This window comes from Erigeron canadensis, chromosome 9 (genome assembly GCF_010389155.1).
Source record: "Erigeron canadensis isolate Cc75 chromosome 9, C_canadensis_v1, whole genome shotgun sequence".
Taxonomy (NCBI): domain Eukaryota; kingdom Viridiplantae; phylum Streptophyta; class Magnoliopsida; order Asterales; family Asteraceae; genus Erigeron; species Erigeron canadensis.
Window position 1 is genome coordinate 10975144 of NC_057769.1, and position 18258 is coordinate 10993401.

At 35.2% G+C, this 18258-nt stretch overlaps 3 protein-coding genes across 3 annotated transcripts; all 3 read left to right on the plus strand.

The window, feature by feature from the left end:
- Positions 1 to 984: 984 nt before the first annotated feature.
- Positions 985 to 1736, plus strand: LOC122582439. The gene has a single exon (XM_043754829.1). The coding sequence runs from the start codon at positions 1057 to 1059 to the stop codon at positions 1618 to 1620; it is 564 nt and encodes a 187-aa protein (XP_043610764.1). The 5' UTR covers positions 985 to 1056; the 3' UTR covers positions 1621 to 1736.
- Positions 1737 to 4552: 2816 nt separating this feature from the next.
- LOC122583190 (two-pore potassium channel 1-like) lies at positions 4553 to 5587 on the plus strand. The gene is made up of 2 exons (XM_043755613.1): positions 4553 to 5355; positions 5425 to 5587. The coding sequence occupies exons 1-2, from the start codon at positions 4553 to 4555 to the stop codon at positions 5585 to 5587; spliced, it is 966 nt and encodes a 321-aa protein (XP_043611548.1).
- Positions 5588 to 14386: 8799 nt separating this feature from the next.
- On the plus strand, positions 14387 to 18226 carry LOC122583191 (putative disease resistance RPP13-like protein 1). The gene has a single exon (XM_043755614.1). It carries the CDS (start codon positions 14387 to 14389, stop codon positions 18215 to 18217), a length of 3831 nt encoding a protein of 1276 aa, XP_043611549.1. The 3' UTR covers positions 18218 to 18226.
- The last annotated feature ends 32 nt before the right edge of the window (positions 18227 to 18258 follow it).

Here is an 18258-nt window from a genome sequence, read left to right on the forward strand (position 1 = left end):
AAGGTCGAACTTAAGACTTTGGTAAAAGCGAGAGTGCCCCTGAACAACTAATAATTTTCATATACAATAAACTACAGTTGAATTAAATTTAATTTAAAAGATCCATCTTAATAAAATCCGGCTTTGTTTAAAGAGCAAATCAAACAAAACATATATTACAAATATGTCATTGATTTTTTTACATAACAGTGGCGGATTTTGATTCATTTAATAGGGGAACGAAAGTCATGAGACCTAAAAATATCACTAAAAAAAAATACTTCGAGGGTGTCAAAAGTCATAAGATTTAGAAATAACACTAAAAAAAAAAAACTAGATTTCATAATAAGTAATTTTAAGTGATTTATATTTTGATAGAAGTATTTGGTAAAGTAATTGAAACAATATTAAAAATATATAAATAATATAAAACTGACGATACATATAAAGCAAACACATAAACTTTTTAACGTGATTTATGTAACTTTTAAATATACTAAAATGAGTTGACATCTGATTAAAGCTTTTGGTTTAAAGTTTTTTCAAAAATTAAGCTTGAATTTTTTGTTCGACCCGGGTTAATTCAATTTTTTTTATAAGGTTAGTTTTGATTCAGACGTGTTGGAGACAATTTTAACTAGCGCTTTACTGGACCTCCAACCCCTTCCACATAGAAAAAATCCCGAGATGAGATCCCTAAGACTCGAACCTGAGACCTTAGAAAAACTCACCTCTGGGTTAATTTAATGACAATTGCAAAAACTGCAAACTATATAATATCATCCAATCCTTTTATTTAAATTTTTTATATTTAATTTCCATAAAAACGCCATATTTAACGCTGTTTAACTTATCAAGTGAAAAAAATAACATAACTTTTGGGCACAGGATATTAAGCTAACATACTTCTTGGTTCACTTTTGATATATCATAAGTTAGGTGGCCAAAAGTATATATCCACATCAAAATATCAAATGAAGATTACCTTATCACTACCACTCACTACCATATATCTTCCTATCCCATTTCCAAACTTTTAAGTTTTCAAATATCAAAACCTCAAAAACACAAACAAAAATGAAGAGCTTCACCTTAAGATCACAATTCTACATCCCAAATCACTCAAATCTCATCCCCAAGAACCCATCACAACTCACTAAAGCACATCCAAGATTCAAACTATCAAACAAACCAATACAGTTTGACTTACAAAAAGTCAAAACTGTTCCAAAATGCAACAAGTTATCTTCTATAGAAAAACTATCAGAACATGCAGAGCCTTATCCAAATGGGCCTCTAGAAAAAGTTGACAGCTCAAGATATGTGATAGTAGGAGCTGTTTCTGTTGGGCTAATGATGCTGCTTATGAGTTTTGATGATAACCAAAAGGCATTAGCATTTGGACCAGAAGGCCCATTAATGGAAGATTTTTGGGATAATATGAGAAGATATGGGCTATATGCATTGACTGTGAGTAGTGGTGTTTTATATGCAGTTTTTCAGCCTCTTTATGAGTTATTGAAGAACCCCATTTCAGCCATTCTTGTTTTGACAATTCTTGGTGGTGGATTTTATATTGTTTCTCAAGTGGTTTCTGCCATGGTTGGCATTACCGAGTTTAGTTACGAGTATACTTACTAGCTATTATGTTTTAATAACTGGACATGTTTATCATATGATGATAATAGTTATTGTAATCATAAACTTTGGTTGATTCTATATTTGTTTTAATAGAATATGCTATAGTTTTATGGTTATTGCTTCATTGTCAAGTTGTATAATTGTCCCAATGTCCCCATATATAAGTCAGATTTAACAGAAAGTGCAAAGCTTTAAGCTTGGATATATTCTGTATTTTGTCCTTAATCTTATTTATGTACCTTGCTTTGTCATATAGTACAAGATAATGTAAGTAAAATCATGGATCTTTCTTTCCTCCCAAAATAAAGAATCAGGCTTGCAATTCTCTGTATACAAAACCTGGAGGTGACAAACCACCTGCCCTCATGTACAAAAACAGCAACTTTCACCAATTTTCTTTATGTTTATGATGGTTTGAGTATATGCACCCGTTTTCATTATCTTGCTCGTTACAAGTATAAAGGGTCTTGACTTGATCACACAATGGCAAACGATGGTATGGATGATGCGCTACTCAAAATGGGAAGCGAGTATAAAATTCATGGAGTCATTTGAAGCACACTGTTAATAAGCATATTAATACTTGATATCCGAAATGATAGGGCAGAGTGCCCGAGGTTGCTTAGTTCTCAATAATGCATGGGAGTACATCTACATCAGCAAAAAGTTTCATATATGTAATGCATAATAGCTAGGTAAACTGATCTATTAACATGAATGATTAAGGTTACAAGTATGAGAGAATTTCTACTTGTTTGAATCTTCATAACATTGCGTTTATAATATGACACCTGCTTAGTTGTACTCCCTTATTGTGCTCTCACAGAAGTTACATTGTAGTCTCCGTTGATGCCATACCTTTATCGCATTGAGTCCATGTCATAAAATTGCTGTATTTGTTCTACAGTTTATCGGAGGAGGTTGATTTTAATGCTCCAACCCCTGTTCTTCAGTTAGATGATGACATTGATGATACAGTTGTTCTGTCACTTCCAGTTCTTGAGAAACAAATGAAGAGAATTCATTAATATACTCGGTGCTCGTCACGCTTTATCATGGGAAGTTCTGGCTCCATATCACTCTGTTCTTTTACTCACAAATATCCTGTATCAAAGCTTTCCAAACACTTATCAGATGTTCATAAAAGCTTCTTGCCACATTCTACCACGACTATAACATTACAACCAATAGCGATCCAAACAGAATAATTTCCATTATAGAACGACCAAAGGGGTCAATGGCCCGTTTGGCAAACTAGATACATATCAATTACTTTATTTTCCATTCTTACGACAACATACTACACATGCAAGAAGTTTCAGAAATTTTGTGACAACCTTCGTAACACAACTCAACACAATTGACCTTATACTACGCTATTATCCAAACGACCCGTTTAGTGACAAATTGGGCAAAATATTAAGAACACATGTTTAACAGTACCGTTCATGTTGGCAGGTTTGGATTCGTGAGTTGGCGGGTTGTAATTATCCAACTCTAACATTTTAGTTATACTGACCAAAGTCTTCTTAAAGTTTAAAAAACTGAAAATAACATAACCATTTTTTCTATAATTATAACTTTTTCAACGAGTTGTAAGCAAAAATAACTTTTTGTTTCTAAGAGAAGATAAAATTATGTCAACTGTTGGTAGCATTGCACTAATTGCAGTAGAAGCCAAAAAATGACTAATTACATATATCTTTTTAAAGTTTTATAATTTTGCCTATGTTTTTAGGGCCTCAAATATATAAATTTTGTATAAGGCGGGCGTCCAAATACTAAGGGATGTCCTGGACGACCAATTCTAGAGATGTTCTATAGCCTTCTCACTGAAACTAAGAGATAAGTGTAGTACTAGTATAAGAAGAATATAAAGTATTTTGTCAATCTGACTTTCAACATCGAGGTGGCTAACAAAATACTTTTGATATGTGTAGACATTACTTTACCATTGAGCAGTAATGCTATGACGTTTATCTGTTATCTCTTGTTACATGAAGTCTCTATAAACACTACTTTTAATTAAAAAAAACCTCAAGGGGGTAGCATAATGTTAAAGTGTTATAGGTGAAAATATCTATAGATCTCAAGTGCCATGGAGGTTTACCCACGACAATTCCAGGCTACCCGTAAAACAGTTAGCGGCGCAGCTTGTTGTCTGTCTACATTCTATTTCTATTTATTGATTTATTGTTATTAAGGTATAAAAAAATGATTAAAGAAAAAAACAAAAAAGAAGAAGATCATGGGAAATTGTTTCCAAGGAATATACAAAATAGACTGATCAAATCCATGATATAGATAATAATAATTTCTATGAATAAGACATCTATTGTCATTATACTAAAAAGTCTCACTTGATCTGCTTAAAATGCGTTTAGTATTTTTAAATGATTTGTACTTTAATTTAATCTAATTATAACGTTAAAACTGCTTACGACTATTGTCGTCCATTACAGTCAAAAGTCTCCTCTGATCTGATCTACGCAATGTCATTGCAATAACCCTTACTTCATCTATAAAATTAGTTTCCTTACGAATATTCTCATAAATCAAAACCAAACAAAATACAAGCATACAATCTTTTCCGTTTACGAATTCCAATTTCTATGAATTCCATAGGATTCCAGCGAACCAAACGGACCCTTAGAAAGTGTGAAGCTTGGATATATTCTGTATTTTGTCCTCGGATTTAGTACCTTGCTTTGTCATATAGTACAAGATAATGTATGTAAAATCATGGATCTTTCTTTCCTCCCAAAATAAAGAATTATGCTGCAATTCTCCATATACGAAACCTGAAGGCGACAAACCACCTTTCATGTACAAATACAACAACTTTTACCGATTTTATTCCTGTTCATGATTTTTTGATCAGTATATCACCCTTGTTCATTACAAGAAGAAAGGGTCTTGGCTTGATCACACAATGGCAGACGATGATATCAACGATGCGCTGCTCAAAAGGGGAAGCGAGTGTGAAAGCCAACCTCTTATTTACCCGCCGTCAATCTCTACAAACCAGTTTAGTTTAAAACAAGTTTTAGTTATCTTGGTTGCATACCTAACCGTGGGAACGATCTGTTTTTCTCTAATCCAAGATCAAATCAGCGGCAAGAAAACAAACAAAATTATTGATGCGGTCTATTTCTGTGTCATCACAATGACGGCTGCAGGATATGGTGACGTAGGACCAGAAACAAATTTGGCGAAGTCTTTAGCTTGTATCTTTGTGTTTACAGGCATGGCTCTTGGTGGCTTTGTACTTAGTAAAGCAGCAGATTACATAGTTGGAAAGCAGGAAATCTTGTTTGTAAAAGCGATACACATGCGTGAAACCTATGGCCAAGATAAGATCCTCAAAGAAGCCGAAACATATAAAGTCAAGTACAAGTTTCTTACTATTCTTATACTAATAATTATTCTCGTGACTATTGGAACTCTATTCTTGTCTCTTGTTGAAAAATTGAGCTACTTTGAGGCTTTTTATTGTGTTTGTGCTACAATTACGACTTTGGGTTATGGGGACAAAAGCTTCTCGACTCAACCAGGGCGTTTGTTTGCCATTTTCTGGATCTTGATTACTACCGTTTCTTTAGCGCAGCTATTTGTTTATTTAGTTGAACTATGGACTGACAACAGACGAAGAGTACTTGTACATTGGGTACTAAACAGGAAATTGACGATCCAAGATCTTGAGAAAGCTGATCTTGACAATGACAAAGTTGTCAGGTACACTAAGAACACCAACATTCCTTGTTGAACTCCATATAAAAATGCTAATTAAAATCTATTATGCAGTGTTGCAGAATATGTTTTATATAAACTGAGAGAGATGGGGAAGGTGAGTGACGAAGATATTGCGACTGTGGCAGAAGGATTTAAAAATCTTGATAAAGATCACTCAGGAACATTGACAGCCAATGATATAAAACTCGTGCAGTCATTTGAAGCACACTGTTGATAAGCATATTAATACTTCTACCCACACTGTTGCCCGAGGTTGCTTAATTCTCAAAGTTGCGGGGGAGTTCATCAGCAAAGCCAAAAAGTTTCATATATGTAACACATAATAGTTAGGTAAAATGATTTATTAACATGAATGATTAGTGTTACAAGTATGAGAGAATTTCTACATGTTTGAATCTTTACAACATTGCGTTATTAGTAAAGGGTAATGGAGGGAACCCTAGCTCCGGTACCACAATTAGTATAACTATTAGTTACATTGCGTTATTAGTATGACACCTGCTTATCTGTACTCCGCTATTTGTGCTCTCACAGAAGTTACATTGTGGTCTCTATTGATGCCATACCTTTATGACATATAGTCCATGTCATATAATTTATGTATTTCTTCTATAGTATATCGGAGGAGGTTGAGTTTAATGCCCTAACTCCTGTTCTTCAGTTAGATGTTGACACTGATGATACAGTTGTTCTCTCATTTCTAGTTCCTGAGCAACAAATGAAGAGCGTTTCTGATATGCCCGTTGCTCGGGAAGTTATGGGTGCATGTCAGTCTGTTCTTTTACTCAAAAACATCCTGTACCAAAGTTTTCCAAGCAGTTATCAAATGCTAATAAAAGCTTCTACCCACATTCTACCACGGTCCACGACTATAACATTACAACCAATAGTGACCCAAACAACATAACTTCCATTATAAAACGACTAAACGGGTCAATGGCCAATTTGGTACTTTTTGCCATCACCACTTTGGTGGGGTGGTAGAGGCGTTGTCCTCTTAGGGAAAATATCAAGGTTCAAACCTTGGCAATGGTGTTTCTTGATGTGTTTAAATAAGGTACCGTTAGTTTAAAATTTGCTCTTCAAAAAAAGATACATATTGATTACACTTCCCATTTATACAACCAAATACTACGCATGCAAGAACTTGTTGTAACATTCGAGAAATTTAACTTTTGTTGACCCGTTAGTTTTGTGTACATTTGATTAATGATGATCATTTACTCTATATATGATCGAGTTTGGCTATGATTTAATTGTGTTCAAGGTGAATATGCATTTTATATATATAATGATCGTTTTTAGTCAAGTTGTGTTTACATGATATTCAAGGTGTTTTATGAGATCGAATGGTCGTTAATGTAACGGTCGATTGCTAACTTGTGGTGAAACTAGATTGATTAAGCAAATGAACTATCCATGGGTCAACCCATACCCATGACCCAACCAAAGTCTTACACCCCTCTCCCTCTCATTCATTCATTTCCCTTATCTCTTTCTCTCTCTTAAATGCAAGAGCATTTAACTCTCTTGCACTCTCCTCCTTCTCTCTAAAATTAATACATCAAATTAAATGTTTCAAACAAGATTTTGTTAGGGTTATTCATCTATATCATTATCTTATCAACATATCAAAAATTTGGGTTTATAAGTGCAAGAAATCATCCAATTCGGGTCATTTTCGGGTTTGACACTTTGGTGGAAGATTTGGTAAGTTAAAACTATCTCATATTCACCATTACATGTTTATAATCATGTTTCTAATCATATTCAAGTGTTTCCGGGTCACGAATTGAGCCAAAAGTCGAATTAGGGTTCTTGTTGCTAAATGGGTCAAAAATGAATTTTTTTTGTTAATTTGATAATGGGTCGAAATGATGAAGTGGGTTATGCCCAACCATGTCTAAGAATACTTGTGTATACCTTAAGTGAGTCTTTTTCCCTTCAAAAATTGGTTTTAGGTCGATTTAGGGTTTTGGTGTTCTTGGTGAAGTCTTGGCCGAAAATCAACATCTAATTGATGTTATGGAATGAAATTTTGGGTTGGGAATTGTTTATCCACGTCCATTTATGTGTGTTTGAGCTTCACAAAGTCGAATTTGAGGTTAAGTGTTAGTTTTGGGGGTTCATGGGTCGGTTTTGAAGGTCTTGGGGTAGTGTTTGGCTCATTTGGGGGCTGCTGGTTGACCAGGTGCAGACCTGGGCTTGCTGGGCAGTAATTCCAGGCTGCGGCGCAGTGGCTGGGCAGGATCCTTGACTGCGGCGCAGTGAAGAAACACTGCTGCGCAGTCTGTTACTGCGGCGCAGTTGGTGCCTTTATTTATTGAAACATTTCCTAGCTCGACTTTAGTTATCCTAGGATCGTCTCGACCTTTCCGAAATGTCCTCTTATGACCTTATTGGTGCTCTAAACAAGACAAACCATTCGTTCAAAGTCGTGAGCCAGTTTTGGAACCAAAATTGAGATTTTAACTCAAACTATATACATATATATACATATATCTTTTGATCCGTAAGTCCGTTTTGGACGTATGACCTATCGTTGAAATCTTGGGAGAGTCTACTTTCTCATGGTATAACCCTTTTGAAGTAAATCCATTTCCATTTCTAAAAATGTCTTGTCAAAGTGTCTTGTTCTTACTCGGGAAAGTTGTTTAAGCGTTTGTGGGTTTGTGACTCGGTTTAAACTTACTAAATCAACTTGTTTAGGGTTATAGAGTTGACTTTGATGATATTATGATATACATTCATAGGTTGTGGACTCGTAGCGGTTGGTGAGCGTTAATAACCCTTTGTTAACTCGTTATTGTTACTTGGAAACCAAGGTGAGTTCATAGCCCCTTTCTTTACATGATTGTGGGATGAAAAGTGTACATCGTGTTCATAGTTTAGTTTGATCGTTATATGTTCCTGTATGTATGTAATCAAGGTTGTGTGGTTGTTTGGCTAGTTTATCAAGGTTATATGCTCGTTTGAATCATGAATCAAGGTTATATGATTGTTTGGCTAGTTTATCAAGGTTATGTGTTCATTTGAATTGTGAATCAAGGTTGTGTGATTGTATATGTTTGTATCAAGGTTATGGGGTTCATTAAATGATCCAATCAAGGTTTCAAGGCTTGGTGATCGTTTAACGATCCCAATTATGAGATCATTTAATGACCCAATCAAGGTTTCAAGGTTGTGTGATCGTTTATCGATCCAAATCAAGGTTTCAAGGTTTATGATCATTTAATGATCTAATTATGTTCATATCAAGGTTAAACGGTTATTATCCCGACACTTGTTTCTTATAGTCAAAATCTACGAACTCACCAACTTTATGTTAACGCTTGTTAGTACGCTTTTCAGGTAATCAAGTGAATCAAAGACGTGATGGATGATTGAATTGCATGTGATAGGATTGAGCTTGGACTCTGTGGATCCGTGATTCATTGCACCCGTTTATGGGTTATGCCTAGGATCGTTAGCCATCATTTGGACTATCTCTTTTGTAAACTATTGATGGTGTTGTGCTCCTTGTGCATTATTTGATCCGTAACTTGTAATGGTACTTGAATTATGTATGGATTACTCAATCCTTGAATGCATTTAGCACCTCTACTTAATTTCCATGTCACGCTGAGCTTTTCTACTAATGCCCCAAGTTTCCGCCTTGTTGGGGTGTTACACTTGCAGACAATATTTGACAACTTTGAAACACAACTCAACACAATTTGACCTAGGGATGAGCAAAAAGTACCAAATCTCAATCACATACCAATCTTGGTCCGAATCCCAAAAGGGATCGGTGCCGGTACCTACTTTTGATGATTTTTGGTATCGGTACCAATGGGTGCCGGGACCGATTCCCGAAATACCAAGATAGTCCCGAAGTCCCGAAAATGTTCTAATGTGGCCGATCGAATTTGTTGTGTGGATAAGTATTATAGTGATGGTGGTTTTCAGGCCAATCAACATTTTTAATAGTATGCGACTGTATTAATTTCCGTGGCCAACGAATATTCGAGGGACATATCATAAAATACAAAATGCGACCGTATTAATCTTTTGGGGCCAATTAATATGATTCATAATAAGCGACTGTATTATTATTTAGGCCAACAAATATTGAAGGGACATATTAGTGTACAAATCATCGCATCAAATGTAACATACCAAACGCATTTTTTCGGGACCATACTTAAATCGGGTTTCAAGAGATGGTTTTGACACAACTATAAAGAATAAAATATTATGATCCCCAATAAATATTTCTGAAGGCAACCTTGTTAGTACATCAAAAGTCAGGGATATCACAATATTTATACAAAGGATAACAAACAACTAATTTTTCAAATAACATGCAACTTTTATAAAAAGAAATACACATTTAATCAAATAAAGTTTTGAGAGAAAAGATTTTACCGGAAGGATCCTAAGACCAACTAAAATATCCGTACAATAATATATACATATATAACAAATAAAAGTCTTGAAAGAAAAGATTGGACTGAAAAGCTTCTAATAACCTTTAGAATATCCGTACCTTTTGCAACATACAAAACTAACAGTAATATGATTAATCGTTTAGCCATTGATCAAGTTTTTCTCGATCCATTTCTATATAACGTCTCGTGTCTTATTATATTTAAATCGAACGAAGAACTTTGTTTTATGCCATCATCGAAAAGTTTTTGTAGTCTGTTTCACGAGTTTGAATCAATATTATAGATCGATTACCACAAAAACGTACGTACATTATTAGTATGCTTTTTATATCTATTATATAAACACAAGGTAGATATTTAAATGAGTTGATCTCGATATACCTCTATGGATGAAAGATGGGCCTCGTAAATGAACTCAAATAGATCTCGAAACGAACAAGAAACAACTCAAGGGTGATAGCTTAACCTGAAGAAGATCTAGCTACGAACTTTCTGACCCACGATCTAAACATAGACTCTTGTTTCTAACTTTCTGATCAATATATCAAGGATTTGCGCTCAATGGAAGAGTGGGACGTACGATGGTGTGGTTTTTGTTTCGAATGGTGAAGATATGCTGAAAACTTATGATCGATGTGTATTTATATATATCTTAAGGTTGGGTTTGATGGATGAATAAAAGGGAATAAAATCTGACCCAATAAAATAGATTCTAGCTGAGTAATAGAGGATTTGATTTTATCTATTTTGATCGTCTCTTTGATTTATATGACCAAGTTTCTCCAATTTTGATCAAATAGTTAGTTTCACTTAATTAACACAAATTGCTTTTATGCTCAATTTGTCTACTGTCGCAAGCCGTGCAAGATAAGAAAAACTAAAAGAAGATTTAATATTTGTATAGAACTTATGATTGTAGCTACAAAGTATATTTATTTGGCTTCATAAATTTGGAATACATGTAGTCGTGACCTACACCCAATCGACTTGAATTCTTTCTTTTCACTAATAATAATTATTATTATCTTAACAGTTATTGATTCATACATACATATCCCTTAGTAACTTTTGATTCAATTCATTTTATATTTATTTGACATTACTTCATTTGTTTTTAAAGTCCATGATTCTAAATTACTTACATGTTGTCTAATATCTTTCTTAACCAACGTTATACATATTCACGTTAGTTTTTAAATTTCTTGTTCTATGACACTAATAATTTAATTATCAGAAATAAGGATGTTAGTGATATCGTTTTAATTAGCATACACGTTATAACAAACCATCCACTTAGTATTATATCATTCTCTTAATACATTAGTGTCATTTTTTATTTTACGACTTAAGCTATATATATATATATATACTTACTTAGCCCATATTAATACTTCTAATTTATATTTACTTAGATATTTAATTTGGGGTACCAAATTATCAATACCAACATACATCTACACTAAACTATATATATTAAATAAATAGATAAGCATTCAATACCCTAATAATCCTATTAAGTCATTAACCTTATTAAGTACCCTAATAAACCTTATTAAGTACATATCGATAAAGAGTGAAGAATGCGCAAATTTTTCCACCACCATAATAGAACTTTTAATTATATATAAATATAGATATAGATATTAAGTACCCTAATAAACCATATTAAGTACATATCGATAAAACGTCAAGAATGCGCTAATTTTTCCACTACCATGATAGAACTTTTAATTATATATAGATATAAATTATTTGAAGTTTTATTAAATATTAAAACCTTTATATTTATATAAGATGTGTAATTACCATCAAGGTTTCTAAACAATTATTGATATCCTGAAAAAATAAGATAAGTTATAAAATATATATAGCCTAAATTTAAACAAGACAAACTAACACACTCGCCATTTCGATGTTGACCCGACCCGACCCGACCTGACCAAACCAACTAACACACTCACCTTTCGATTTAAATCAGTCAAAAATAAAGACCTACCTTGTTTAAAATCCTGGATTCGGATTCGCCACAGGATCTTAGTAATAGCTCTTCTACCAATGCTTGAATTTGAGTGGTTGCAACAGAGCTTGCAGTAACATTTTGAACACGTGCAATTGTAGTACATACCATTTTGAATGAAATCTAATATTTTAGAAAAAAGAAAAAAAAAATTAAAATAATAATAATAATTGAGAAGTATATAGACTTCTAAGCATAGAACCATGAATTTCAAACCGAATGCACCCAATATCTTACACCTTGATGCAAAACTTTAGGCATAAACACATTTGGTTTAGGCACACGTTTCGACGCACATTAGACATTTTCCAACCATAAATCATAAGTCAACGTAAAGTTTTGGGTCAAATTTAGAGGGGCCAAATGTGTTAAGAGTGATAATGGATAGTTTCAAGATAGATGACCTTTGAGGTTATGGGTATCACTAGACCATGGTCTGCTGGCTTGCATGTATGACCAGGTTCTGATTTAACCATTAAGGCTGCAGTTAAAAAGATGAATATATTAAATTTAACGTAGAACTGAAATTGCTTATTGCGACCTGATTTTAAGTAGACAATCTGAAATTGCCATGCACCCCCTTACCGCATTGTCGAGTTAAGTAATAAAAAGACACCTTACTGCACATAAGGTGTTTGTGTAAATGCCTCACTGAACCCCCACTTCATTCTTTTCCCACCCTTTACTTCAACCCTCCAATTCATTCATCTTCTTGCAAGATTTTGGGTCTGATTCAGAATGGTTGACGTGATGATTCGGAAAGAGTGGAGGATCCAGAAGATGACCTGATTCGGAAAGGCTGTACTGATAGTGTGGACATAGTCGAGGATTCAAATGCCGTATATGACCCTGTGATCAAAGAGGTAAGCTTGTGTGATATTAAAAGTCTTAATATTTGTACATTATTGCATGTTGGCTCGTTCAGTAAGACTTTTAGTTTGTAGTATATGTCACTAGTTTCAGTGTTTTGGAATTGGTTTTGTTAATCAAGATAGTAATATGTCTGGTCAAGAACTTCAGGTTATCAATGTTTTTCAGATGATTTGTCACATTTTATGATCACAATTGACAAACTTTAGAGGTTAGTTTCACATTCACTGCATGTGGGGAGTCATGTGTATGAAATACCATCTGGTGAGGAGTCATGGATAAGGCATTATATATATTGAAAGTTCTTCCCTTGATTACATACTTTCCTCTTCTCTGTGAATCAAGATAAGATATCTTGAAATGTATCACATTCCTAGGACGAATACCCTTGTGAATATTCAGACCAGTTGGGTAACTAGTCAAGGCGGTTAGGGTCGGGCCAACTCACAAGCACTATATATTTCTTAGATCATCAATAACCAATACATTAAATATGATCACAAAACTATAATATTTTATAATAATCTAAACTTTTTTTCTTTTGATCCTCTGGTTTTGAACTTATTATGCACTTGTATACATGGAGAGCGACACCTGCTTGACTTGTTTCCTTTTTAGTCAACTCTTTTAACCTTTATTAATCTGTTCAAGATATCACATGCTTAATAAGCTTCCTTAATATTGAAAATGATACTAATTAACAATCTTTTATAACTGGACTCGATTTGTTTAGTAATGTCGTTTATCCCCACGGGACCAAGTTTCCCACCTGGTCTATTTTGTTCCAGGTAGCTTGTTAATAGCCAACTTTTTTTATGTATAAAAATAATAATGAACGACTGACACACCATTCGCTTGATCACTTGATTAATATAAACCTACCAATTTGGACGCATTTACCTATAAATGGATATGGATTATGTTTGGTCTCTTACAAATGTAGAACTAAATCATTTGAAACGGCCTTCTTTCGCACTCCTTCTATTATAGTTTTAGATGAAGCAACCTCTGCCTTGGATTCAACGTCTGAGATGCTGGTGAGAAAAGATTTGCAGCGTTTATAATTAAAAGTCTCCTTTGATCTAATAAAAATAGAAAATAAAAGAAAGAAAGTCATATATGGACCCATTTAACTTTATTTACACCTTTCTGATCGTTATTGTTAAAACCATCCATCTACCCAAATTCAATCAAGTAAATTTTAACCTAAAAGATTAATCAGATCCATCAGATAGTTTAATAATAATTACAATGGAATAAGACAGCTATGTACATGTGGTCTTGTCCCTTATAGTCAAAAGTCTTCTTTGATCTGATCTACACAAAGTCAATGCAATAACCCCTTCAACCTTCATACCCTTCTTCATCTGCAATATTATTTTCCACACAAACATACAATCTTTCCCGTTTACATACAATGGTTGTTGGTGAACTGTTGCTTGGCGCATTTATCACTGTCTTGTTTGAGAAGCTGGCCTCTGGTGACTTGAAGAGGCTTGCTCAATCTGCAGGTATCTATTCTGAGCTCGACAAATGGAACCAGAAATTGGCCCAGATCCAAGCTGTCCTTATTGATGCAGGTCAGAAGCACTTCAAAGACAGTTCTGTTCAGTTGTGGCTTAACAAACTTCATCATTTGGCATATGACATAGACGATGTACTCGATGACTTGGCCACTGAAGTTGCACGACGCCAGATGAATGAAGGATCTTCTGCCAGCACTAGTAAGGTATTGAAGATCATTCCAACCAAATTTTATGATTTAAAATATGGCCATAAGATGAGTTCTGAGCTCGACAAGATTACAACCAAACTGCATGATCTTGTCGAGGAGAAAAATCTTTTGGGTTTGATTGATAATGTTGGAAGGTCAAATATAACAATCAAAAAATTGGAAGAGACTTCACTGGTTGATGTATCTACAATTGTAGGTAGGGAAGCAGATAAGAAGGCAATGCTGGGGAAGCTGCTGGGCACTGAATCATGTAGTCGAAACTTTGCTGTCGTGTCCATAGTTGGTCTGGGTGGGATTGGCAAAACCACTCTTGCTCAAGTTTTGTACAATGATCAGGAAGTGAAGGATCACTTTGAACTCAAGTCATGGGTTTGTGTTTCTGATGAGTTCGATGTATTTACTATTAGTAAAACCATTTTTAAAGATGTGGGTGGGGATGACAAAAAGTTTGAAAATCTTAATCAACTTCAAGTGGCTCTTACTGAAAAACTTTCAAAAAAAAGGTTCTTAATTGTTCTAGACGATGTCTGGAACGAAGACTACAACAAGTGGGAACTCCTCCAACGCCCGTTTGTTGTAGGGGAACCTGGAAGTAAGATTATTGTCACAACCCGTAATCGTACAGTTGCATTGGTGATGAATTCTTCCCAATCTTACCCTTTGGAGCTTATGTCAAATGAGGAAGCTCTGTCTTTGTTTGCCCAACATGCGCTGGGTAAACAAAATTTCGATTCGCATCCGACACTTAAGTTGTATGGAGACGGTATCATGAAAAAATGTGGTAGATTACCGCTAGCGTTGAAAACACTCGGAAGGGTGTTGAGAACGAAATCACGTGATGAAGAATGGGAGGAGTTGTTAACTAGTGAGATATGGAATATACCGAATGAAGGTAATATTCTACCTGCCCTAAGACTTAGTTACTATGATCTCCCTCCGCATTTGAAGCAAATGTTTGCTTTTTGCTGTTTATTCCCCAAGGATTACATGTTTGGCAAGGACGAACTTGTCCTCCTTTGGATGGCAGAAGGGTTTTTGTACCAATCAGATGGCAGCAAGTCAATGGAGAGTTTAGGTAGTAACTGTTTTGAAGAGCTAGTGTCGAGATCCTTTTTTCAGCATTCAACTAATAATAAATCACATTATACAATGCATGATCTCATTAATGACCTCGCAACAAGTGTTGCTGGAGAGTACTTTTTCTTGATGGGAGAGAAGAATTTCATTAACTACAGAAATGAAGTTTTGGAGCACTTTTCATTTATTCGTAAAAAATATGGAGTATACAGCAAGTTCAAGGCACTATACACATCTAGGCGCTTGCGAACATTCTTACCGGTGCCAGTAAAGATAGATAGATGGAAGAGTTTCTATTTATCAAATAAAGTCCTTACAGAACTACTTCCCCAACTACAGTTTTTAAGGGTGCTAAGCCTAGCTAATTATGGAATCACAGTGGTACCAAAGTCTATTGGTGGTCTCAAACATTTGCGTTACCTCAATTTTTCTGATACTGACATCACATGTTTACCTAAACAAGTTGGTGACCTGTACAATCTACAGAGCATGTTGCTTTATGGGTGTAAAGAGTTATCTACTTTACCGGACAGTCTCATAAAGCTAATAAACCTGCGGTACCTCAACCTTTCTAAAAGTGGAATCAAATATTTACCGGAACATGTCGGTAACTTGAACAATCTACAGAGCTTATTGCTTTCTGGTTGTCACTGGTTATCAGGCTTGCCAGACAGTCTCATAAAGCTGGTAAACCTGCGACACCTTGAGATCACAGATACTCCAAGGTTGAAAAATATGCCCATGGGGATTGGTGGATTGACTGGTCTACAAACTCTATCTAAAGTTATTATTGGAGATGCTAATGGGTTCAAAATATCCCATCTTAAGGAACTACAACATCTTCAAGGACGACTTAGCATTGAAAGGCTGCATAAAGTGACAAATTCAACAGATGCAAAGGAAGCCAACTTACAGCAAAAGAGGGGTCTTCGAGATTTGGAGATGGGCTGGAGTGATGGCTTTGATGATTCTTGGAACGAGTTGATTGATTCTGAAGTGCTTGAAGGACTAAGGCCTTTTGAGATGTTGACCAACATCAAGATATCGAATTACATGGGAAGAAAATTTCCTAGCTGGCTTGAGGATCCCATATATGATTGTTTAACCCAAATTACATTAAGTGGTTGTGGAAATTGTACATGCTTACCAACACTTGGACATCTACCGTCACTTCAGAAGCTGTTTGTTGAAAACATGAATGGTTTGAAAAGGGTGGGTTCAGAGTTACTTGGAACTGCAAACGGTAATGCATTTCCATCGCTTCAAGTTTTGAAATTTAAGTATCTGGAGAGTTGGGAGGAATGGTCAACTATAAATGGTGGTGGCAAAGATGGAACTGCTGCATCATTTCCTTGTCTTAGTGAGATTTCTATCATAAAGTGTCTGAAACTTGATGTATTGACAATTGAGCCAATACATTCACTTCGAGTTCTATATGTAGATGGATGTTCAGCAGTGGCATTAAGAAGCATGATTGGTGTGTGTTCAACAATTACTAGATTGACATTGAGGGAAGTTAATGGAATTACTACTCAGTTAGACAGAAAAGTGCTAGAGCATCTCAGGGCACTTGAATATCTAAGCATTGTAAGGTGTGATGAACTCACATACTTGTGGGAATTAGAAGCTGCATGCCGAATTCTTGTGAATTTGCAGGAGTTAAAAGTTGAGGAGTGCAAGAACCTGGTAAGACTAGGAGAGAAAAAGGAGGATTTGGTGATTCGCATGAAATCTCTTAGAAGTGTGACACTTAAATTTGCGAGATTGGAGAGTTACCATTGTGGTTCAAATAGTATTGAAAATTTGGAGATTAGGCACTGTGATTCATTAACATCATTGACCTTCCCAGCAGTGGATGATCATGACATACCATCTACTTTTAAGAGTCTTGAAATAGGGTATTGTAAGAATGTTGAGATGAATTGGCTCCTCAGCAACTTCTCGTCATCACTTACATCTCTTCGCTTAGATAGAGTTCCAAGTTTGAGGTTGTTACCGGAAGGATGCTTACTTCATCTCACAGAATTGAGAATTTGGGGATGTGATTACATAGAGTCCATTCCAGAGAGAGGTTATGGTTTTCTACCCCATCTTTGCTTGAGATATCTTTCGATCCTTGATTGTAAGAATATGAAGTCAATTCCACATGAGCAATTGCAAAGTCTCACATGTTTGGAAGAGATGTGGATAAAGGATTGTCCAAGCATTGACAAGTGCTTTCCTTGTGGTTTGTGGCCTCCTAATTTAAGGGTGTTAGAAATAGGAGGATTAAAGAAGCCGATGTCAGAGTGGGGGATGCAGAATTTCCCATGCTCACTTGCAAAACTATGGTTGTATGGTGAAAATTCAGGAGTGGTTTCGTTTGCAAATAGCAGCAGCAATATAACAAGGTCGTTGTCTTCGTCATCATCATCAGTGTTATCACTTCCATCTTCTCTAAGTCATCTATTCATGAGAAGTTTTAAGGAATTGGAAACAGTTTCAAAAGGAATGCAACACCTCACCTCCCTTAAATGTCTTGTTATTAGAGATTGCCGGAAGCTAAGAGATTTGCCAGAGACGCTAATCCCTTCACTTTCAAGTTTGAGGGTGATTAATCCTTCCAGGGAACTGATAAAAAAGTGTAGTGATGGAAGAAGAATAAGAAGAAAAGGAAAGTATTGGCCCATCATCTCCCAAATCACAAACCTTGAAATCCGAGATGACGAATGGTAGGTGGTTGTTTTTAACGTGGGATGATGAGTGATGATGTTTGA